General features: G+C 37.7%; 1 protein-coding gene and 1 long non-coding RNA gene across 3 annotated transcripts in view; one reads left to right on the top strand and one right to left on the bottom strand.

Moving 5' to 3' along the window:
- REL (REL proto-oncogene, NF-kB subunit) overlaps positions 1–15,548 on the bottom strand; it is a 38,454-nt gene extending 22,906 nt beyond the window's left edge. Inside the window, exons 1-3 of one of the 2 annotated variants that reach the window (XM_036077012.2) lie at positions 15,309–15,548; positions 5,463–5,605; positions 4,839–4,987 (exon numbers count right to left, since the gene is read on the bottom strand). In XM_036077012.2, coding sequence (XP_035932905.2) covers positions 4,839–4,987; positions 5,463–5,605; positions 15,309–15,318 — 302 coding nt within the window. In that variant the 5' untranslated portion in view covers positions 15,319–15,548. The remainder of the gene's footprint in view (positions 1–4,838; positions 4,988–5,462; positions 5,606–15,308) is intronic. The other variant, XM_036077013.2, reaches the window with a different exon arrangement.
- Positions 15,549–15,692: 144 nt separating this feature from the next.
- Positions 15,693–26,001, top strand: part of LOC118526039 (uncharacterized) — a 37,135-nt gene continuing 26,826 nt past the window's right edge. The window contains exon 1 of the long non-coding RNA XR_004912439.2: positions 15,693–15,846. This is a non-coding gene — a long non-coding RNA (uncharacterized LOC118526039). The remainder of the gene's footprint in view (positions 15,847–26,001) is intronic.

The raw sequence follows: 26,001 nt of genomic DNA on the forward strand, positions 1-26,001 counted from the left end.
TTGACCTCCCAAACAAAAAAGTTGTAAAAGGACGCCCACAGGTATGTTTTGCTGAGCCCATAAAAGTGTCGCCTGTATTTAAAAAAAAAAAAAAAAATGCGCACACACTACTAACATTGAACAATCCAGTAATTGCATATAAACATCTGGATTTCTGGCTTCTCTTGAACATTCGAAAGGTCTGGCCACAGTAGCCTAACACAGGAACACCTCGCTGGAGCTCAGCACCTGCAGCCCCATTTATGCAGGGCTCTCCAAGTTACTACAGTGCCTGCTAGTCCTCTTACACCTGATCCATTCCACAGACATTTGATTTTTGAGCCCTGACTTCACTACTAGTAGCAATGGAATATGTTTCATGCTGTATTACATGAAATTATAATAATCATTCATAAGAAAGCACTGAAATGTTTTCTTTTAAATTAGAAAGATGTTTAATAAAAAAAAATCTTTAAATTAGAAAGATGTTTAATACGAACAATAATATTTAACAAAAGTTTCAAAATGTCATTTATGGAAAACTTCTCAATAGCTACAAATATTACTAATTTGCATATCTGTAGCACAGATGATGGTGGGGGGAACTCCCCCCCTACCACCACCAGTCATACTTGTTCCCACATGGAAAAACCATGACATCATTAAAGTTGGGTGGGTGTGAATAAGGAAGCAAAACTTGGTTATAATAACATTACTATTTGTTCAAACTTCACATGGCACTTGGGCAACAGGAGGCTGCCTGCCTCGTTTGCTCCTCTCCATCTCATGGTGCCTTGTGTTTCTGTTCTACACCTTCACCGTACTTGTCATTTTGTTAGCACCTAAAATATCTTTGGCGTTTCTTTCCTCTACCTCCAATAATTAAAAAATAAATCTTGAATTCATAATCCTTTCTCGAAACCCTGAAACCCATAATCCTCTTCCTCAAAAGTATTCCACTTCTTTGAAAGATTCATAGCTTGGTTCTCACTTTTTCTTTGACAAAAGATTTTAAAGAATTATTTATTTTAATATATTTATACACTAAATTTTGTTTCATCTGAAAAATCGTATTTGACTGCTATTCACAGAATATTAGAAGTGGTAGGGATTTTTGAAATTCTGACATGAGGAAACCAAGGATCATGAAGATTATTTGAATCAATTATTCATTCATTCATTGATTCAGTCATTTAACAAATTTTGGGATTCCTACTCTGTACCAAAAACTCTAGAAAGTAATAGGCATTACAATCCCTCTCCTCAAGGGGCTTATTCTAGTGCAGAGGTTTGCAAACTGTGGCCCATGGACCATACCTGGGCCCACCACCCATTTTTCTAAATAAAGATTTTTTGAAACACAGACAAGCTGATTTGTTTACATATTGTCTATGTGTGCTTTCACGCTATAACAGAATTGAGCAGATGCAACAGAGACCATATAGCCTGCAAAGCCTAAAATATTTACTATCTGGCTCTTAACAGAGAAAGTTTGCTGACCTCTAGTCTAGTGAAGCACTTAGATCCATATTAAATAATCACATGCAAAAAATGCTAAACTGAAATCATGACAAGTTTTATAAAGGAGATATACACTGTGTCACGGGAGCCTATGACGGGAGAGTTGATCAATTCAGGAAGGACAGAGAGGCTTACTGTACAAAGTGGTACTTAACATAAACAGAAATGAACGAGGGGATGAGGAGAGAAAGAGACTTCAGGAAGAAGGAACAGAACAAGCAAAGGCCCCTACAGAAGAGTCTTGTGAGCACAGGAAACTAAAGGAAGGCCTCTGGGACTGGAGTATAGAGTTCAAGGGAAGCATAGGACAGAAGGCTAAAAATACAAGCAGACCCTGTGGACCCTGTAGGCCAATAAGGAATACTGCCCTTATTCCAAGAGCCACATAAAGCCCTTAAAATGTTTTAAATGGGAATGTGACAATCAGATTTCTATTTGAAAAGATGACTCCAGGGCGCCTGGGTGGCTCAGTTGGTTAAGCGACTGCCTTCGGCTCAGGTCATGATCCTGGAGTTCCAGGATTGAGTCCTGCATCGGGCTCCCTGCTCAGGGGGGGAGTCTGCTCCTCCCTCTCATGCTCTCTGTCTCTCATTCTCTCTCTCTCAAATAAATAAATAAAATCTTTAAAAAAAAAATTTTTTTTAAAAAGAAAAGATCACTCTGAATAAATTAATTTTTAAAAAAGATCACCTTGGCTAAAGTGGAGGACAGATTTGAGGAGAAAAGGTACAAAAAGAGTTGATGCAAGAAGACCAGTCAAGAGGCTATTCTGGCAGCCTACATTTATTTCGACTACGGGTAGTGTGGTGCTGACGGAGATCACTGAGAGAAGTGCACAGATTCAGTAATTATTTAGGAGGTACCTGTTAATGAATTCAATGCGTGTGCCTGTGTGAGGGGTGTCAAGGATGATACCCATGTCTGGGGGCTTTTATAGCAACCACCGAGATAAAGCACATTGGAAGACCCATTGAGAAGAAAGACGTATGATCATGGTAAAGTCAGAGTTTGAGGCATATTCTATTTGAGGTGCTTTTGATATGTTTAAGAGAATATGTCAAAAAGACAATGAGACTAAATACCATTCTCCACTGAAAGGAACCAGGGCTCCTTATAAAAACTGATTTCAGGGCTGGGGCGAGAAAAGTACAAGTAAGTCCTGAACACTTTGCTGTGTCAGAAAGTAAAGAAGTGCTCAAAGAAAGATAGAAGCATATCAAAAGGACACAGGGAGCAGGAGGAAGGGGCGTGCATTGGTCAAATCAGGGTCAATCTGAACATCAAAATAATAATGCCAGTAATGGACTACAGTACATTGAATATAAGAATCCAAGGGTCTACAGTGGTATTTTTTTTTTAAGGGGGAAGGGGAAAAAGGGAAAGTTTTTCTTTACAATAGAATGCAATTAATATCACCAATGGAAAACACTAATATCCCATGTCTCCTGAAGGGATATTTTTTTTTCTTTTATTTATTTATTTATTTATTTTAAAAATTTTTTTATTGTTATGTTAATCCCCATACATTACATCATTAGTTTTAGATATAGTGTTCCATGATTCATTGTTTGTGCATAACACCCAGTGCTCCATGCAGAACGTGCCCTCCTCAATACCCATCACCAGGCTAACCCATCCTCCCACCCCCCTCCCCTCTAGACTGAAGGGATATTTTGAGAACAACATTGCACCCCCCTCTGTAGATTTCTCATCCAAAATGTTTCATGTTAACATGAAAATATTATTCATGTTATCATAGTAACATGAATATAAACGAGCAACTAGACTAATCCACATTGAACAACAATCTTCAAAACAAGTAGCCTAGACTCTTCAAAAATGTTAATGTCATGAAAGACCAAAAAAGGCTGAGAAACTATTGTAAATTAAAGGAGACTTTAATAATCATGACAACTAAATAAACATGACAAGTAAATACAGTGTGTGATCCTTAACAGGGTCCTGGACTGGGAGGAGAAGCAGGAGAACCATAAAGGGCATTATTGGACATAACTAAGAATTTAACTGTCTGTAACTAAGATTGAGAAGGAACAGCCAGAAAAAATAAAACAGGAGACTCTGTTCTCACAGAAATCAAGAAATAAGAATGTTCCAAGAAAGGACTGGTCCACAGTGTAAAATGGTGTTGGGAGGTCAAATGATATAAATAGGAAATATTTCTTGCCATATGTGTATTACTAGATATTTTTTTGTTTTGTCTTGTAATTGTAAGAGGAATATTTTTAAAGTATATTTTCTAGATAGTTACTATTAATATATAAGGAGGCTACTAACATTTTCCTTGTTGTAATTAGGTTCAGTTTTTTCCAAAGGCAATACATGCTCATTATAAAAAATGAATCACAGAATAAACATAAGTTAAAAGAAAAACATAAAACCCCAGTCTTACCCACCAAGAGACAACTATTAATACCTTAGTGTATATACTACCAAGTACATGTACACATCTATTTTTTTAAAAGATTTTTTTATCACATATTCTGCTTTAAAACCTATTTATCTAACATAATGTGAGTATCTTTTTATACAAAGAGATATTTGCAATGTTATTTTTAAGGCTACATAGGAGTACACTGCATGGATGTACCAGTTTATCTAACTGATCCCTCCTTGTTTATTATTTTGATAGCTTCTTAACTTTTTGCCATTACAAACTGAGCTGCAACGAACATTAACTATAGCTAAATGTCTGAACATGCTTTATTGTTTCCTGAGGATAAATTCCTAGAAGTAGAATTGCTGGTTCAAGAGACATTCATATTTTTCAGGCTTTTCCTATGTAGTTGTTGAAGTGCCTACAACAGAAGGATTTTATTAATTTATACTATCACCGACATGATGAATGGACCCATCTTCTGGCAGCCTAACCAACACCAAAGTGTTACATCCTTTTTCTTATCTTGTCATGTTACTTTTATAACCTGTCCTTTCTAAATAATAATTCCAGGTTTCCATTCGGTTCTCTCATATCTGGTAATTTTTAACTATTAATGAAAGGACAAAGTAAAAATATATGAAAGAAAACTTTTCAGAGATTGTTCACACTAAGAAAGAAAATCACAGTGTAAAATAAGTTTACGTTTACCTTTAGTAGCAATAACTAAGTATTCCTGCTACCATCATGGGCTGTGTCTACTAATAAAGAATAAAAGGGTAGTTCTATTACAAGTGGTAAGAAAATTTAAATGTATACTACAGTAAACAGAAGTAGAATGAGAAATTACTTTATCCTGCTAAGAAATAACAGATGTACATGTACAGGAAACAGCATCCTCTGCTTATCCTATTCCTAAAGATGTCTGTGACTGTGTACTTACAACAACGGTCTGCGTTCTTGTCCAAATTCTGCTTCATAGTAGCCATCTCTGCAGTCTTTTCCTACTAAATCATGAGGATGAGGTTTATATGGGTCGTTCTTCGTTACTAATGTAATTCTCACTTTTCCCTTTCCGTAATAGTTCATAATCTGAAAAGGGGGGAAATTAAATATATGATCCATAAATTTATCTCATTCAGAACTGACCTACTAAATGAGAGTTCAATTTATATAACGTAGTTAGCACTAGATAAATAAAGTCCAACTGACTGGCAAATACTGTTTGGATGGAACTTTCCAGGGAATACCAGAAGGGAAGAATTTACCTCTCAGTTCCTTGGCATATTATTTTCTGCACTACTTTCATCTGATTCTGCTTATTTTCTTTTTAAAACAAGCTATACCAAAATACTATCACGGAGCGAGAGAAAATACTTGGATGTTGGGCCACTGAATGCCATGCTCTTATATTCACTGTCGTATCATAAATATCCGTTGAGAGTATACATATAAGCACAGAGGAAATGAGAGCACACTGTGAAGAAACTGGGCCTTTCATGTAATTGCTATAGATAAAATATGGAGCAATTAAGAGTTAGATACACACAGGAGAATGGTCTATTACCTGGATAGATGGGTATGTTCGGTTGTTCTCTGTGCTGTGCTCCCCTGGAATGCTGCCTGCTGATCGCCCTTCACATTTGTATCTAAAACGCATGCCCCTCTGCCTGGGCTGTTCAATGATCTCTATACATCGGTTATACCCACCTGAAAATTTAAAAAAGGAGGAGGGTGAGATTAGGATAGCAGTAATAATGGATTTGACCATTTTGGTTTTTTTTCAAAATAGCAGACTAAAAAATTTTCCCTCCCAATATTAAATAATAAGGTTGAAATGTAATTACCCAAGATTGGATGGTAAAGGTGCCTCTTCTCCCATTCATATTGAGCTCCTATACAGTGTTAACACAAGTCACTCAAATTATATTTATTGGTTAGCACTTTATCATTTAATGTCAAGAGCTAATGCCAGCGTGAAGTTCTGAGATCCCCACTTCAGAGATATTCACTTTTCATGTTAAGACCAAGTACAAGGGGGCACCTGGGTGGCTCAGTCGTTAAGCATCTGCCTTCGGCTCAGGTCATGATCCCAGGGTCCTGGGATCGAGCCCCACGTCGGGCTCCCTGCTCCGTGGGGAGCCTGCTTCTCCCTCTCCCACTCCCCCTGCTTGTGTTCCCTCTCTCGCTGTGTCTCTCTCTGTCAAATAAATAAATAAAATCTTAAAAAAAAAAAAAAAAGACCAAGTACAAGGACATCCCTCAAGATTCCCTCAGAAGGGTCAAGAAGATAGTCTTCAAAAGTACAATATCATACTCCAAAAGTGTGGAGCTGCTTGATTTTACATTAGACCCTTAACAGTGGACTAAAAGACTGCTAATTGAAAATGAAAATGCATTTAAATCCTTGCAGAAGGATGTGTTTTTTTTAATATCTCCACTGGAATCTTAAAGGATTGATACAGAGAACATCAAAACAAGTTCCAGAAGTGTTCATTTTAAGCTCAACAGAATTTTCAATCAGTTCCATCTAAATCTTTACTGAAGACACAAAAGAAGAAAATAAATTACTTTCTATAACAGATGTAATTCAAAATATGGAACTTCAGAATGAACTGATCTACACAACATGGATGAATTGTATACGTTATACACCTGAAACTAATGTAACATTATGTGTCAACTATACTCCCAATTTAAAAAAAGTTACACTGACTGAAAGAAGCCAGACCAAAAGAGCACATCCTGTAGGATTCCATTTATATAAAACTCTAGAATATGTAAACTAATCTATAATCAAAAAAAGCAAATCACTGATTGCCTAAGAACAGGGGTGTGGAATGGATGGGGAAAGTCAGGGGGATGATGGATATGTTAATTATCTTGACTGTGATGATGATTTTAAGGTTGTATTCATATGTCAAAAGCTATCAAATTGCAAACTTTAAGCATGTGCAATATATTATACATTAATTTTATGTCAGTAAAGTTGTCTAAAGCATACGCATCTTTACCCTTCTTATTATCCATACTATAGAAATGAAAAGTTCAATGAAGATACTCAAGTGTGCTTACAAGTAGAGTACTTGGCAATGCGTCTTTATTTCAGGGGTATGAAGATGTCTTCCATTCAAAAAACCCATTTTCCTTCCATCAGTTTAGTGATTTCTAAATTCCCACAATTAGATAATCCATTTCTCTGACTAAAGACTTATCCTCTGTTAGAATGCAAGCAAATCTTTAGAAAGGGTAACACAATGGGTCTTATTGGTACAGTGTGAGGAAGAGGCCTTTTGAGTCCTACTTAGCCACATCTTAATAGCAAGGACCCTGGAAATGTATCTTCTAAGTCTCCAAATCTATGAAATGGGAATAATAACAGCACCTACCTCGTGTTGTGAGGCTCAAGGTAGTGTGTGTTCAATTCTTATCAAGTATCACGCCTGTGACAAATACTCAATAAATGTTGTCTACTATTGTTTCAGATGCTTTCTTGAAAATGATTTATAGTGATACATAACATGATGGTATAACAACTGGTACTTTCAAGAATTTTATAGAACAGTGAGGCAAACAACACAAATTATTAGACTACAGAGGAGTCCAACAAAACAAAATTTTGCTTATGCTAACAAAATTGTGCATAAAATGATAGTAAAAGCAAAAGAATCAGGCATGCTTGTGTCAAATCAAAGAAAAAAGAGTTAATGAAGCAAAAAGGTGGGGAGAGTAGAAGGGAAGGCCTTCTAGTGAAAGGGAACGGTGTGTCCAAAGGCGTAGCAGCACAGAAGAGGAAGAGTTTAAAAATGACCAATGAAGCCACAGTGGAAGTGGAGCACACTTCTACCCTTGGAACCAAAAGCCAGAGTACATTTGTGATCTGTACAAACCTGTACAAAGTACAAAGGACATTAGGGATTTGGATTTTATTCCACGAGTGACAAAGAATCAATGAAGGGCTTTATGCAGGAGAATCATATGATTGGACTGACATTTTAGAGTAAGAACTCTGGTGGCAGTGGACAGACTGCAAAGGAGAAAGAGCCCGATGATCGGTTTCGAGGCTGTGCCAGTACTGTGGGCAACAGTGAGGGCATGTCTGACATCTAGCAGTGGTAGCAGGAGTGCAGGATTACTTCAATAAAACTGACAGTTCCTGGTGCCTGACTGAACATCAGGGTTAGGAGCAAGTAAAGAATCATTGAGGCTCCACAGTTTCTACTTTGGGTTACTGAGGAAAGTTACTGGTAGAGCCAGGGAAACCGGACTTTAACCTAATCACGTTCGTAATACTTATCTCAATTTTACTGAAAAATGTAAGGCATGCAGATGTCTTTCATTTTTCACTGTCACATACTTACATATCCTTATATATTATGAATAACTCAAATTCACATTTCAGCTTCAAGTATTTCACATCCTTATATATCATCGCAGGAGTATTTAAAAGAAAGTACATTTTCCTCTCAATAGTTCGAAATACTCAACAGTATTTTTTAAGTTATATCTTAAATAATTTATGCGCTTTAGCTAAAGGTCAAATAAATCCCTGCCCACTACTTATTTAAAGGTGTCTTGGTGGGAAGTGGATAGAGAATTACATCATTAATGGTAAGTGGCTAACTCTTGGGGGAAGAGTGTGAATAAAAGTGCTAGGCTCGTAGGGATTTTTCAAATATTTCATTGGTTACACAACACTTCCTTAAACTAGAAAGTATTTGTGAGAAAAGTCTATAGGCAAGAGAACCGAAAAGCAGTTGTTAAAAGATAAAAGAATTTTTAAAGATGTGAAGTTATAAAAATGACAAATATTAGTGATCATATAATATCAAGTACTTACAAAACCTTTGAAATCTATTCTTCCTATTGTACAAGCCCTTTATTGGCAAAAACTCTCATTATCAACCAGGTAATATGTTATTGTAATATTTCATATTCCCCCAGCTGGAAATAATCTCCCCCTCCTCTAAATTATCATAGTATTTTGTTCATGACAATTATTCCAAATAACTATAATTTAGGGGAGACTCACTGTTTTATTTCTTCTTGAAAAAGCTCCTTGTTTTATTTCATCAAGCTACTTGTTTTATTTCTTTTCAAGCTACTTGAAGGCAGGAATTGTGACTTACTCATCAGTGCCGTGCACATAGATATTCGGTAAATATCTGGGGAGTGAATAACTGAAAATCTAAAAATCTTTTTGTTTGTGTTAAGTTATACAAATATCGAAGGATCGTATTAGTGATTAATCAGATTTTCCTTATTAGGTTCCACTACTATGGAAAAAAATAGTGCTTTGTAGGTATTAGAATTGCTACACTTTTCTACTCTTCATACCTATTCATGGTCTAATTTATCTGTATTTATGATTTAAAAATACTTCCCAGCTATAAATCATTTATATCATGCATCAGTATAATGTACCTGTTATTTCCTCCCTTAGCACTGTGTTTTGAAGTGCCATTCTTCCTGAAGATAGAGTGCTGAACTGTAGTTTTGTATGGAGTGGAAGAAGGTAAAATGTAAATCAGAAAACTGTAGGGAAAATAAGTACTCTTAACTAAGATTATCTCAAATCACTACAGTTTTGAAAAGTACTGAAATTTCTTCAAAGTGGTTAAGCAAGTTGACTACTGTACTTTTTTTTAACCAATACTATGCAAAGCTGGGATTGACCCCTACATTTTTAACAATATTGTAAAATGCTAATACAGACCAGAATAACATTTCAAATACAGCCAAAATGTTTGCAAGATATATTTATGTTTTTATTTGCACTTAAGCAGAAAAAGAGTGCTATTTGAGTTTTTAAGATTAAAAAACTACATTGAAATAAAAGTTAAAAATGCAGTCTCAATTGTCAGAAATACACACATTAATTAAAACCTTATGGCTAGCACCAGGAACCAGCATTAACTGTTTAGGAAAAAATTAATTACAGTAATTATAATACTGTTTTAAAGTACTTTTACATATATTCTCATTTGATCCTCTTAACTTTAATCTTCATAAAAACAGAACAGGTATTATCTCCCATTTTATAGATGATAAATTTCAAAATTATGAAGTCATAAGAAAAAGAAATTATGAATGACATTAGCAAATATGATAGCTGGGATCCCAATGGATCAAATTAAAAAAAAAAAGCATAAAACAGCTGGAGGTAAAGTCACAATAACTTATTACTAAAATAAATACAACTTAGTTTAAGAAGATAATGCATCTTGGAATAGGCAAGTGAATATTTAGATCCAATGAAATTCCTGGAACAGAGTTCATAGTGGGGGTGTATACTAGAATCACTTTGGAAGCTTTTTCAAAGAACATACACGCCCTGATCCCACCTGTAATCTGTTGAATAGAAATAGAAATCTTTAAAGCCCCGACATATTTCTGGGAAAGCCTTCCAAGCAATTCTAACACACTCCTGAATAAGAACCAGAGCCCTAAAACATAAAGAAGCAGAAAAAATGCACATATCCAGAAAAGCAATCCAAAAATTCATGTACAAGTATGGGCTGGGTGACAAACTAGGCAGAGGAAAATCTGACTTGTTTTTTTTTTTTTTTAATTCTGACGACTTTAACTCTTTTTTCTCCCACCCTAAAAAGCTTAGCCAAATATAAGCAAGGGAAAAAAGCATTATGATAGGGATAGCCTTCAATCACACCAATTTATTTAGAAGGTAAATTGTTTGCAAAATTAATACTGTAATTATCATAACATTTCTTAAAATACGGCAAGCAAATGATCACACACTAATGTATCAACACCACAGCTGAGACTGACTGCAGACTGCATCTCCCTTGCAGAAGTACTGGATAATAGACTGCCTGAGAGCCAAAGGAGCAGATGGAGCTAACAATATATACTTTTCTAAGTATCACTTTCACTCACTTTGGAGAAAAAGAAAATAAGATCTATTCATCATTCCTCAAACCTAGGAACCCAACTGAATCGTGGTGATAAGCTTCTTTACCTTAAGACACACTTCTTCCGTTTCTTCCTAATTATGATCAAAATTTAGAGTTACCATTTCTCACATAGATAGAATAGCATTCAATTAACAAAGGGGCAATGAAAACTTAAGCCTATTCCCACATGATAGAAAAAGACTAACACAGAAGGTGCAAAAGAAATCAAATGAAGGATAAGTTATATCAATCAAATTAGTAAAAGGACACATGGTCTATCTACTAAGAAATTTTTTATTTACTTTCTTTCAGAATGTTTACTATCATCTAAGCGGACAAAGGAGAAAAGATACACTGCCTCCAAACATCACTGTCCAACTTTTCTCCACTAGCTTAAAAATACAGAAAACCATTCCAAATTATTTAAAAGTAAGTGCACATTCTCAAAGTCTTGAAAGACGATTTTCTGTCTAGCATCTATTCTAGCCTATTATTGCAAGTTTTGAAGGTTTCACAGAATTCTAGAATGTCAGGATACTCAAACAATAGTGAGTGCCAACTACCTCTAGTAGCTCCTGTTTCCTAGAGGTCTGAGTCTCCAAACAGCTCCACTACATAAGAAAACGAACATTTATGGGCATGAATTGTCTCTGTTGTTCCTCAAAACAAGATGTTGTAGTAGTTATTCCCATTTTTATATTACAGAGTGGCAGAACTGGAATAAAACCAGGTTCATTATGGGCTAAAGCCCAGATTTACTCCAATTTCTGAGGCTGACTCTCAAATAAGTCTTAAGCCATCCAAGTAAGGGAATTTTCAGACAAGTATTTGGCTGATGTACGCACCACAAGGTAAATAAAAGATGCAAGAGTTTCACAACAGAGATTCTACTGCTAGAGATTCCATTACGGTGGGGAGAGAGGGAATCTTGAAAAAAATGTTAACTTCCAGAATGAAAAAGCAGAGAAATATTTAAAATGTGTCCTAGATTACTCAGGTATTTAATCAACTTAAAAATAAATGGCAGTACCAACTCATCTATCTTGATTAAGATTGCCAGATTTAAAAATAAAAATTACAAGAAGAACCATGAGAGATGATGGACTCTGAAAAACAAACTGAGGGTTCTAGAGGGGAGGGGGGTGGGAGGATGGGTTAGCCTGGTGATGGGTATTGAGGAGGGCACGTTCTGCATGGAGCACTGGGTGTTATGCACAAACAATGAATCATGGAACACTATATCTAAAACTAATGATGTAATGTATCGGGATTAACATAATAAAAAATTTTAAAAAAACTCACACAAAAGGCTAAGCAGGAACTACATAGGACTAGAGTTCAGAGATTTTATGTCATCATATGTAAATTTTCATCAATGTGTGTTATATATAAATCCAGCTCTTTTTTTTTTACCAAAAAAAAAAAAATTACAGGATGCCTACTTAAAAATGAATTAAACAAAGAAATTCTGTTAAGTATGTCCCATGCAAGTATTTGGGTCATGTGCCTACAAACCCGATCATATGCAGAGAACACAGATGAGAGAAGGATGGAACAAAAGGAAATTCTGGGCCTCTTATATTGTATTTGGGAAAGATAATACACACACCCCAGATGTTCCCAATATCGTTTCATCACGATTCCTCCTTAGCCATTTCACTCACTCATTCCCTTTACCCTCATATATCACCTTAATCCTTTTATACAGTTGTTGTCTCTACATTTTCACGTGCCACATTTTGGAAACAGCCTTCATGTTTACAGTGTGTAGTCGTCTACTTAAAAAAAGTCATTTGCTTTAGTTGTCAATTCCAGCTTCCAGCTCTATCGTTAATGATTAAGTTGCATCATAATTACACTGATTTTTTTCCCCCTTACTCAAGAGAAATACTTATAGTTCTCTTGAAATTCACACCACAGAGTTGGAAGTAGTGTGGTTTACAAAAACAATTTCTTCATGTACTTCCTATTCTATGACACAACATCTATACTAAAGAACACTGTGAATAAAAATCAATTATCAAATTTTAAAACATATTTTACCATACTTACAAGTAAACAGAGCTCTCTCTGCATAAGAATATTTTGCACTTTCTACAGGAACAATGAGAAGCTTTAAATTCAGACAAAATAGCTAATTTTACTTAAACAAAACAGAATCATAAATATACAAGAGTAGTGACTGCCTATGCATACCCTACATGGGACAGGGAACATTTTTCTTAACAGTTCCTGTTCTAATTAATTGTGTCACAAGACAGAAATCAAGGTGTTAAAAAAAAAAAGGCAATAAAGACAGCTTAATAGAACCCGATCTGTGAAATCCTAAATAATTTGGTAATTTACCTGAACAAAATTTAGAATCATATAGAATCATATACATATATATAATTTTTATATATCTATATATTAAATTCCCCATTACTCATGGTACTTAAATTTTTGCTAATGAGATTATGATCTGTTACTTTTACATTCTACGTTTGTTATTTTACAGATAACAAATCCAGCTACACATACCTATTTACATATGACATCCGGTGAGAAAAGAAGAAATGGTCTTAAGTGCCTGGTAATCAATAAAAATACTTTTTTGAGGTTTTACTACTACCTTACTACAAATAATCTAAACTAGACAGTGATAACTAATTAAGCAAAATTTTTTTCCTATTACTCTTTCAGTTCAATTACTGTTTCAAAACAGGATAAGAATTTATAATTTACTGAATCTTTTTCTCTAAGGCCTTTACAAGTGATTAAGAAAAATACTCCCAGACTCCTTTTTAAAAATTTCCTTGGCAGTTTTCAAACAACTGAATTACAATTTAAATAATCTGTCATATTTTAAATAGTCCCATTTTAATGCAACTCCAGAAAAGGAAAAAAAAAAAAAGATAATTACCCTACAACTTTCCATTCCTTTAAATTTTTTCCCCTTCAATTTAGGGAATCAGTCCTCACAACAGCACAAAATATAGTACCATTAAACAAATTTAAATTGTATCACATTTTTTAATAATGTGGGTCTTACCTTTATGTAAATAGTTTTTTTCTCTCTTTTAAAAGAATTAGAAGTATTACACTCATGCCACATATTAATGAAGTTTGGTTAAACTGCCAGCAGTCTGACCTTTTTTACTTATAATGCTTACCATTCTTTACTACTTTCATACAAAATCTCTTTTTGTCATCCAATAAATTAGCCAATATTTCAGATCATCTTTGCACTTTTAATCTAAACGTGCCTTTAAATTATAAATTTACAAAATTATCTGAAAGTCTGGGGTCACTGAAGTGGGTAAAGAGAAAGTTGAAATATTTTAAACTACACTTGTATTCTCACATAAAAAACCACAGACAAACTGAAATCAAATGTCATGTGAACCACCCCAATTTCCTTTTCGGCCTACAGCAGTAGCTATGGCATTGTTCTGCTCAACCCCTTAAAAAAAAAAAATCCTTTAATGCTTTCTACTTCCTCTTCTCAGCTAGACATCAGCCTCTGAGGGTCACTGAACCAGGGTCTTGGGAGGACGCGGGTCAAGCATAAACAGGTCCCCCAAAACCTTCAGCCTCCTAGTATACCGCTAACTTACCCTACAAGGCCTCCCTGCCTCTGCTCACGCTGCTCCGTCTGCCGAGAAAGGGCCCCGTGAACCTTGCCAGGATCCTGTAAAGGTCCAACTCGAACACAGTCTACTTGATTTACTTCCCTTTAGGTTACAGGCAGATCTAAACCACGGCTATATATATGAGACTCCCTCCCCTGCCCTCTAACCTGTTTCTTGGTAAACTCGTTTCCCCCCAAAGCAAGAGATCTACGCATCGGTTAACTGAAAATAAATTGTTACGTTAGTGATGTAACGTTTTCATTTCTACTCCTATTTTAAAGCACGGATATTCCAATACTCCTTTACCCCTTTCTTCCAACAAAGAAAAAAAATGACTTCTACGTAAACTAGAAAGTACCCGCTTTATAGTAGAAATTATCCACTTTGTTGAAGCAACTTAAGACCCGTTATGATACCACTGGTGACTTTTAAAGCCGCACCACATTTTGTACAACTGTCAACACATACAGCGATCACCTCCCGGCACTTGATTAAATTAAACTAAAAAAAGGAGAGCACTCCTGAGGTCTGAAGGTTCTTCATTCCTGTTCTAAAACATAAAACCACCATTTCAATATAAATCAATTTTTAAATACGAGAACTCTCCGTCCTCATTTAGATTCGTGTTACTTCCCTAATCCTAAAAATCAAGTCGTTGGGAATTTCTAAGGTTCCGGCTATTATAATGGCATCAAAATACAGAGCGTGGCTTTGATTTCGCACGCAAACCCCGTGCCAGGTAACTTTTTTAAAGGCTGACAATTTGCCAGGTGAGACGATTTTAAAGACAGAACGCACACAACCGAAACCGAGACCCCGACACCCTGAACTGCAAGACCCCCGGACGAGCTCCCTCCCGCGGCCCGGACCCGCGCCTGAAACACTCACCCGAGGCCATGGCTCCGCTCACCGCGCCGCCCTCTCCAAGTGTCCGACCCGAGGCCGCCACAATCAGCCCGCGTCGGTCCGGCGGCGGAGGGACTCTGCCGGCGGGACCCCAGTCCGCCTGACCACCCCCCGGGGCCTCCTCCTCCTTCCCGCCCTCCTCGGGGTTTGCGGCTCACACCTTCCCACCCCCTTAATTCTCGCGTTCCGGATCACCCGGCTTCTCCCGTCCAAGGTGCGGGAGCCAGGGGCAGGGGGCGGAGCGCCGCGAGAACCGAGCGCCTGCCGGGCCTAGAGGCAAGCAGCCTGGTGGGAGGGGGATTTCCCGCGACTGACGTAGGCCCCGCACCACCGCCTTCCCCGGGGCCCGCGTCCCGCCCCGTCCGTGCCCCGCGCCCCGCCCCTGCCGCCCCCGGCTTTGAGACTGGGTCCGGGCAGCGGGAGGCGGGATCTTCGGGAGCGCAGGGAACGCTGGGAGCCGGGCGGTGACTGTCCCGAGCGTGCGAAAGCCGCCGACTGCGGAGAAATCCCCCTCCTCCAGGTTGTTCTTAGGCGCGTGGTTTAAAGTTCAGGAGCGGGTGGGAGGGTGCGCTGCCGTCCAGGGCACCGGCCGCCTGGGAGCACTTGGGGTCGGGCCGGCCGGCGAAGTGGGGCTGGCTCTGCCGGGCCCCGGCGGACGGCGGCTCGGGGTTTTCGATGGGTGGTTCCCCCTCTTCCCAATTTCGTACATGCAAATCTTCGCCCCCGCGCGGGCCGGCGGCGCAGCGCCGACGTCCCCGTGCGCCCGGCAGGGGAAGTGCGGAAGCCGCTGGCGCCTGTGTTCATTTGTAATTCACGTATTTGCATTTGGGGACCCCCGCAGTCTGATTTTCCTCCATTCTGTCTGAACTACGAAGGCTCTGTCAGCATTACGTACTTTACCCTACGAAAACTTTTTAAACTTAAGATCCGCACTTCCAGTTCGTTGCCTTATGATGCAGTGTGCCCAGGATTAGTGAAGGAAACGCTGTTTTAGTATTTGACAGATACCCACGAGGAAAGGGGGAGTGGGACGAAAGTTTAGTGTGTTGAGGGAATCTAGTACAACATTGCTTCTTTCATGGGCTAAGAATCTCCTGTGTGTCAGTTTATTTACCTCATTTATAACATTCTAATCTTATAGATGATGTAATGGGGGTTCAGAGAATTAAGTAATACTTCAGAGAAAAAATAATAAAGGTAATACTTCAGAGAAGTTAAGTTCTGGTAATAAGAAAAGCACAGTTTAAATCCAGGATTGTCTAACTCCATGCTCTTTCCACTATACCTTACTGCCTAAAACAAGTGCGGAGAGGGAATGGGGATTATCAGCCAGCTATATAAGTGCGGAAACTGGAGGACCCAGTTGGGGAAATAATTAAAAATAAAATCTCCTAATATAAAAACCCTCCACGAAGAGTAGAAAACAATGAAACAATTTTATTATTGAATAAGCATTAAAACATGCTGTGATGCACTGAAGAGATTATAAAGACAAAAAAAATCTCATTTGTTTATGTAGCAGGCAGATACAAGCCATGAGAGACCTGCTGTCTTTATCCAAAGGAAAAAATAATACGAAGTTATATCTGGAAACCAAAAGCTGAGATTTAAACTCCCACAAAGACAGGGAGGTGGGGGGGGCGGGGTACCATCGTCCTTAATACTTGCATTTCAAAGAGGTAAATTCAAGGCCCCCAAGAAAGACCTTAGGGGGATTCAAAACTGGCGCGAGGCTTACTTAGCTTTTTTAAAGGTGTACATACATCTCAAAGAGAGAAATCATTTACAATTTTGATTTTTCTAAAGAAATTGCTGAATGAAAAGAAAGGAGGTGAAGTTTCTTGTCCTTTTTGGGACCAGGAAAATTTTTTAATTTAATTTTTTAAACTTGTATTTACCCTTACAACCCCCAATGTTAGAGCTGTAAGGGAGAACTGAGGAGAGATTTTTAAGAATCCATTAGGAAGGTGAATGACAAATAGGAATGGAGAATATTTTGCTTGTATTTATTTATATTTCACCCCCAGAAACTGATTGATTTTAGGCACCTCTTGAACTCAATAGGGGATAATAATGTTTGTTTACTGAAGAGTTCTGGACCCAACAAGAGTCTGTGCCAGTTGCAGACTTCAGTTCTAAAACACCAATCTATAAAATCACAAGTTGCAGCTAAAGAGATTTAGTAAAACTACAGAATTTTGAACTAAGTTTTATCTTTTATTTTTCAAAGACACTGACTTATTTAACTCTCACTAATAGGACAGCATGTTTATATTTACTTCCAGGGCTATTTTTATTTGTCACATGACTAAGCTTATTATCTCCCCTTTTATTATGGGTTTTATTATCTCCCCCTTTTTATTTTTTTTTAAGATTGTGTTTATTTATTTGAGAGAGAGAAGGAGAGAGCGAGCGAGAGAGCATAAGCAGGGGGAGCGGCAGAGAGGGAGAAGCAGGCTCCCCTTTGAGCAGGGATCATGATCTGAGCCAAACGCAGACACTTAAGCTTAACTGCTTAATGGACTGAGCCACCCAGGTGCCCCATCTCACCTCTTTAAATAAAAGTTTTTTTTTAAACCCTTTCACTATTTCTTTTTTTATTTTTTTAATTTATTTTTAAGATTTTATTTATTTATTGAGAGAGAGTGTACCTGCATGCATGAGAGCTGGGGGTGGGGCCGTGCACAGAGGGAGAAGGAGAAGGAGAGAGAGAACCCCAAGCAGACTCCGTGCTGAGTCTGGAGCCTGACACAGGGCTCGATCCCACGATCTGGAGATCACGACCCCCAGCCGAAACCAAGAGTCAGAAGCCCAACTGACTGAGCCACCCAGGCATGCCCCTTTATTTTATTTTATTTTTTAAGATTTATTTAAAGAGAGAGAAAGCACGAGCTGGGGGCAGGGCAGAAGGAGAGAAGCAGACCCCCTGCTGAGCACTGAGCCTGACTTGTGGCTCCATTTCACCACCCTGAGATAATGACCTGAGCCAAAACCAGGAGTCAGATGCTTAACCGACTGAGCCACCTGGGCACCCCCCGACCTTTCACTATTTTTTAAAGTAGCTGAACCCCCTCTTGAAAGATTCAGTCCACATCTGAAAAGTGAAAATATTTTAGTTGTACAGGATATGCTTAATTTTTTGAAAAAGAAAGATTACATGACAAGGTGGATGGACTAAAAACAGCAAGGGTTAAGTGGTGATTTTGATTTTGGGGGGACTTACGCTGATGAAAAAACTTATTACTGTAAAGATGATAAGCAGCTAGTTGTTGGGGCTTATAGAAAAGAATAGCACATGTTGTTTTTCCTCAAGGGCCCCCAGTTGTTGTTAGTGTTCAGTTCAACAAATATCTACTCTGTGTCGGTTACTCCTCTCTTGGGAGCCCCGTAGACATCCCAAACTCAGCCTACTCAACATCTTTTCTCCCAAGTGTACTCTTACCCCATATTTCTTGTACCACCATCTACCCAGATACAGGTCAGGAAGCTGGGAGCCGTCTTTGACTTTTAGCATCTCCCATCAACCCCACAACATCCAGTCACCAAGTCCTGCAGATTTTACCAATAAAATATGAATCCATTTCTTCTCCACTTTATTGCCATTGTCCAAGTTCAAATCTTCATCATATCTCACCTAAACTGGAATGGTCACCTATTATGCCCACCTACACTTTTGTCCCCTTTGAAAGCCATTCAAACCTATTCAAATCCATTGCTGCCTGAATCTTCTATATGAATGCACATCAGACTTCTTTCTTCAGCCTCATCTGCATTCCATGCTTTGCGCTCTTACACATCATTGACTGCTTCGTAGCTTCTCATATTCCATAAGCCATGCGGTTTCTTATCCACCTGCCTTTGTACTTACTCTCTCCTCTGCCTAGAAGTTCCTCCCCTGAGACATGGCATGTTCATGGATTGAAAGACTTAATATTGTTTAAATGTCAGTTCTCTGCAAATTAATCCATAGGTTTAGTGAATCCCAGCTGAAACCCCAGCATATTGTTGGGGTTGACAAGGTGATTCTCAAGTGTATGTAGAATTGCCAAGGTCCTGGAATAGCCAAGCCAATAGTGAAGAATAAAGCTGAAGAATGTACATTACCAGATATCCACATTTATTATAAAACTACAGGAATTAAGACAGTGTGATATTGGCACAAGTTTAGATATTAATGGGCTGGATTAGAAAATCCAGAAACAGACCCATACATACACAGTCTCTTGTTTATAACAGTCTCCACTGCAGGTGGTGTGGGGGAAAGGCCTTTTCACTAACTAGTGCTGGAACAAATCTGTCATCTGGAAAATAATAAAAGCTGATCCCAACTTACACCCATACCCAAAGTATTATTTAAAATGGATCATAGAACTAAATGTGAACAGCAAAATAATAAAACTTCTAGGAGAAAACATAGAATATCTTCATGATCTTGAGAAAGGCAAAGACTTCTTGAACATTATACAAAAAGCAATAACTACCAAAGAAAAGATAGATAAATTGGACTTAACTAAAATTAACTAACAGGTGTCACTAAGAGAATAAAAAGGCAAGGCACATACTGGGAGAAGATACTTGCAATACTTACATCTGGTAAAGAATTCTGTGGCATCCATGAAGTTACTTTGCTCAGATCTCCCTTCTAGAGAGGATCTACCTCAGCTTGCAAGCCAAGGCCACATGTTTCCTTGGAAGCACCTAGCCAATTATGAGCACAGTTGTGGGACAAGGACTTGCTATCTCTAGCAAGTACAGGACTTCTCTATGGGGAGTCGTTGTGTCAGAGCTCCTTACTGGGCTGGCTGAGACTTTCTTAGAGATGTATGCCAATCTGATTCTATTCCTATCCAATTCTTCCATTTCTCTTTTCACAAGTGTCAGACCTGTATCTGAAGACTCTTCCTGCCTATTCTTTCTCTCCCCTTTTTCTTTCATGTATATCTCTTGCACTGATCATTTCATATTGGTATCTGCCTCACACAGGACCCAACTCATTCACTCTACAAATCAGTAAGAAAAAGTAACTCAATTTTTTAAGTGGGCAAAAGACCCCAATAGGCACTTTACAAAAGAGGATAACCAAATGACTATAAGCATATAAAATCAACATATAAAAAGGCGCTCAGTCAAAAGAGAAATGTGTATAAAAATAATAATAAAATATTGCTACACCTTTGTCAGAATGGCTAAAATTAAAAGAACAATACCAAGTGCGAGAATGTGAAACAAATGGAATTCCCTTATATTTTTTGTGGGAATATAAATTGGTATAATAACCTTGGAAAATTGGCATATAAATTGGTGTCTAACCCTAAAATAATAAGTATCATATGATCCAGCAGTACCACTCTTAGGTTTATACCTAACAAATACTTATATTTATCAAAACATGGCCAAGAATATTGAAGGCATCTTTATTTGTACTGCTCAACAATATGAAAACAACTCAAATGTTCATCAACAGCAGAATACATAAATTGCGGTATATTCATACCATGGATTTCTCTCCAATTATGAAAAAGAATGTATTATTGCCACACAACAATATGGATGAGTCTTATAAATGAAAAGCTATACACAAGAGAGTGCATACCATATGACTCCATTTATAGGCATACCTTGGAGATAGTATGGATTTGGTTCCAAACAACCACAATAAAGCAAATATTGCAATAAAGTGAGTCAAATGAATTTTTCAGTTTCCCAGGGCACATAAAAGTTATGTTTATACTATACTGTAGTCTATTAAATGTGTAATATCATTATATCTAAAAAACCCAATGTAGGTACCTTAACTTAAAAATGCTTTATTGCTGGGCGCCTGGGTGGCTCAGTTGGTTAAGCGACTGCCTTCGGCTCAGGTCATGATCCTGGAGTCCCTGGATCGAGTCCCGCATCGGGCTCCCTGCTCGGCAGGGAGTCTGCTTCTCCCTCTGACCCTCCCCCCTCTCATGTGCTTGCTCTCTCTCATTCTCTCTCTCTCAAATAAATTAAAAAAAAAAAAATCTTTAAAAAAAAACTTTATTGCTAAAAATACAATCCTCAGAGCTTTCAGTGAGTTGAAATCTTTTTGCTGGTGGAGGGTCTTGCTTTGATGTTAATGGCTGCTGATCAGAATGGTGGTTGCTGAAGGCTGGGGTGGCTATCGTAATTTCTTAAAATAAGACAATAACGAAGTTTGTCACATTGATGGACTCTTCCTTTCATGAATGATTTCTCTGTACAGTGCTGTTTGATAACGTTTTACCCATAATAGAACTTCTTTCAAAACTGGGGTCCATCTTCTCAAACCCTGACACTGATTTATCAGCTGTGTTTATTTAATATTCTTAATCCTTTGTTGTTTTTCAGCAGTCTTCATGGCATCTTCATCAGAAGTAGAATCCATCTCAAGAAACTACTTTCTTTGCTCATCCGTAAAAAGCAACTCCTCATCCATTAGAGTCTTGCCATGAGACTGCAGCAATTCAGTCCCATCTTCAGGCTCCACTTCTAGTTCTCTTGCTGTTTTCACCACATCTGCTGTTCCTTCCTCCGCTGATGTCTTGAACCCCTCAAAGTTTTCCATGAGGGTTGGAATCCACTTCTTCCAAACTCATGTTAATGTTGGTATTTTGAGCTTTTCCCTCGTATCATGAATATTCTTAATGGCATCTAGAATGCTGAATCCTTTCTAAAAGCTTTTCAATTTACTTTGCCCAGATCCATCAAAGGAATCACTATCTGTGGCAGCTGTAGCCTTATGAAATGTATTTTTAAATCTTTTTATTTAAAAAAAATTTTTAATTGAATTATAATTGACACACAATATTATATTAGTTTCAGGTGTACAACATAGTGATTCAACAATTATATACATTACAAAATGATCACCATGATGGGGCACCTGGGTGGCTCAGTCGTTAAGCGTCTGCCTTCGGCTCAGGTCATGATCCCAGGGTCCTGGGATCGAGCCCCACATCGGGCTCCCTGCTCAGTGGGGAGCCTGCTTCTCCCTCTCCTGCTCCCCCTGCTTGTGTTCCTGCTCTCGCTATCTCTCTGTCTGTCAAATAAATAAATAAAATCTTAAAAAAAAAAAAAATGATCACCATGATGAGTGTAATTACCATCTGTTACCATGCCAGGTTATCACAATACTTCTTTTTTTTAATTTAATTTAATTTTATTATGTTATGTTAGTCACCATACAATACATCATTAGTTTTTGATGTGGTGATCCACGATCCATTGTTTTCGTGTAACACCCAGTGCTCCATGCAGTACGTGCCCTCCTTAATACCCATCACCGGGCTAACCCATCCCCCTTCCCCCCTCCCTTCTAAAACCCTGTTTGTTTCTCAGAGTCCATAGTCTCTCATGGTTCATCTCTCCCTCTGATTCCCCCCGCTTCATTTTTCCCTTCCTTCTCCTAATGTCCTCCATGCTATTCCTTATGTTCCAAAAATAAGTGAAACCATATGATAATTGACTTTCTCTGCTTGACTTATTTCACTTAGCATAATCTCCTCCAGTCCCATCCATGTTGATGTAAAAGTTGGGTATTCATCCTTTCTCATGGCTGAGTAATATTCCATTGTATATATGGACCACATCTTCTTTATCCATTCATCTGTTGAAGGGCATCTTGGCTCTTCCCACAGTTTGGCTGTTGCGGACATTGCTGCTATGAACATTGGGGTGCATATGGCCCTTCTTTTCACTACATCTGTGTCTTTGGGGTAAATACCCAGGAGTGCAGTTGCTGGGTCATAGGGTAGCTCTAGCTATCACAATATTTCTAACTATATTCCCTATGCTGTACTTTTCATCCCCATGGCTTATTTGTTTTATAACTGGAAGTTTATAACTCTTAATCCCCTTTACCTATTTTGCCCATCCTCCCAATCCTCTCCCCTCTGGCAACCACCAGTTCAGTCTCTGTATTTACGATCTGTTTCTGCTTTTGTCTCTTTGTTCATTTGTCTTGCTTTTTAGATTCCAGGTGTAAGTGAAATCATATGGTGTTTGTCTTTTTCTGACTTGTTTCACTTAGCATAATACCCTCTACCTACACCTATGTTGCAAATGGCAAGATTTTATTCTTTTTTTTAATGGCTGAGTAATACACCATGGTCTATACCACATCTTCTTTGTCCATTCCTCTATTGTTGGATGCTTAAGTTGCTTCCATGTCTTGGCTATTGTAAATAATGCTGCAAGAAACATAAGAGTGCATGTATCTTTTCAAATTAGTGTTTTTGTTATCTTCAGATAAATATCCAGAAGAGGAATTACTAGATCATATATTTCTATTCTATTCTTTTCTAAATTTTTTGAGGAACTTCCATACTGTTTTCCATAGTGGATGTACCAATTTACACTCCCACCAATAGTGCCCGAGGGTTCCTTTTCCTCCACATCCTCGCCAACACTTCTTATTCCTTGTCTTTTTGATACTAGCCATTCTGACAGGTGTGAGGTCTCATTGTGGTTTTGATTCGCATTTCCCTGATGATTAGTGATGTTGAGCATCTTTTCATATGTCTGTTGGCTATTTATCAGATTTTTTAGTTGCATGAGTTCCTTTTATATTTTGGGTATTAACGCCTTATCAGATATATCATTTGCAAATATCTTCTCCCATTCTGTAGCTTGCTTTTTCATTTTGTTGATGGTTTCCTTTGCTCTGCAAAAGCTTTTTAGTTTGATGCGGTCCCAATTATTTATTTTTGCTTGTTTCTTTTGCCTGAGGAGACATCCAGAAAAATATTGCTGAGGCCAATGTCCAAGAGATGTTTTCGTTTAGGAGATTTATATTTTCAGATCTTACATTTAGGTCTTTAATCCGTTTCGAGTTTATTTATGAATATGGTGTAGGAATGTTGTTCAGTTTCTTTTTTTTGCAAGTAGCTTCCAGTTTTACCAACACCATTTATTGAAGAGACTGTCTTTTCTCCATTGTATATTCTTACCTCCTTTGTCCTAGATTAATTGACCCTATAAATGTAGAAGTTTTTTTTTTTTTTTCTGGGATCTGTATTTTGTTCCATTGATCTGTCTATTTTTGTGCCAGTACCTTCTATTTTGATTACTATGACTTTGTAGTATGGTTTGAAATCTGGGATTATGATCTTTCCCGCTTTATTCTTCTTTCTCAATATTGCTTTGGCTATTTGGGGTCTTCTCCAGTTCCATACAAGTTTTAGAATTATTTGTTCTAGTTCTGTGAAAAATATTATTGGTATTTTGATAGGGTTTACATTGAATCTATAGATTGCTTTGAGTAGTATGGACATTTTAACAAAATATTAATTCTTCTAATCCATGAACATGGTCTATGTTTCTGTTTATTTATGTCATCTTTAATTTCTTTTAACAATGTCTTATTGTTTTCAGAGTACAGATCTTTCACCTCCTTGGTTAAATTTATTCCTGGGTATTTTATTCTTTTTGATGCAGTTGTAAATGGGATTATTAATTTATTTTTCTGCTAGTTACTAGTATATACAAACACAACAGATTTCTGTATATTTTGTATCCTACAACTTTACTAAATCAAAATGTATTTATTTTTTACATTTATAAGATATATTTGTGATTTTTCTGACCAAAGTGCAATGATTTTTAAATCTCCTTAAACAAATAACTGAAAAAAAGTATTCAAGAAAATAAAACACAAATGGGAAATTTAACCATTAGATTTTTTTGCTTCATACCAACCCTATGTTTAGTCTAGAGAACAAACTTTGAATGAAGTGTTACTAAAATACTAGCCAAATCACAAAATGTATTTCTTACATAATAAGACTTAAAAGTCAAAATGACTCCTTGATCTTTTGGCTGCAGAATGGATGTTGTGTTAGCGGACATGAACACAACATGAATCTCATTGTACATCTCCATCAGCACGCTTGGGTTACCAGGTGCATTGCCAATGAGCAGTAATGTTTTGAAAGGAACCCTTTTTTCTGAGCAGTAGGTCTTAATAGTGGTCTTAAAATATTCAGTAAACTGTATTTGAAACAGATGTGTTGTCATCTAGGCTTTGTTCCATTTATAGAGCACAGACAGAGTAGATTTAGCCTAATTCTTAAGAGCCCTAGAATTTTTGGAATGGTAAATGAGTGTTGACTTCAACTTAAAGTTACCAGCTGCATTAGCCTGTAACAAGAGAGTCAGCCTGGGGCGCCTGGGTGGCTCAGTTGGTTAAGCGACTGCCTTCAGCTCAGGTTATGATCCTGGAGTCCCGGGATCGAGTCCCATATCGGGCTCCCTGCTCAGCAGGGGGTCTGCTTCTCCCTCTGACTCTCTTCCCTCTCGTGCTCTCCGTCTGTCATTCTCTCTCTCAAATAAATAAGTAAAATCCTTAAAAAAAAAAAAAACAAAAAAAAAAAAAAGAGAGTCAGCCTGTCCTTTGAAGCTTTGAAGCCAGACATTGACTTTTTTCTAGCTATTCAAGTCCTATCTTCCAGTAGAAGGTTGTTTTGTCTACATTGACAGTCGTTGTTTAGCATAGCCATGGTCATTAATGATCTTAGGTAGATCTTCTGGATAACTTGCTGCAGCTTCTATATCAGCATTGCTGCTTCACTTCACACTTTTATGTTGTAGAAATTGCTTCTTTCCTTAAACCTCATGAACCAACCCTTGCTAGCTTCAAACTTTTCTTCTGCAGCTTCCTCACCTCTCTCAGTCT

Source organism: Halichoerus grypus, chromosome 10 (assembly GCF_964656455.1).
Source record: "Halichoerus grypus chromosome 10, mHalGry1.hap1.1, whole genome shotgun sequence".
Taxonomy (NCBI): Eukaryota; Metazoa; Chordata; class Mammalia; order Carnivora; family Phocidae; genus Halichoerus; species Halichoerus grypus.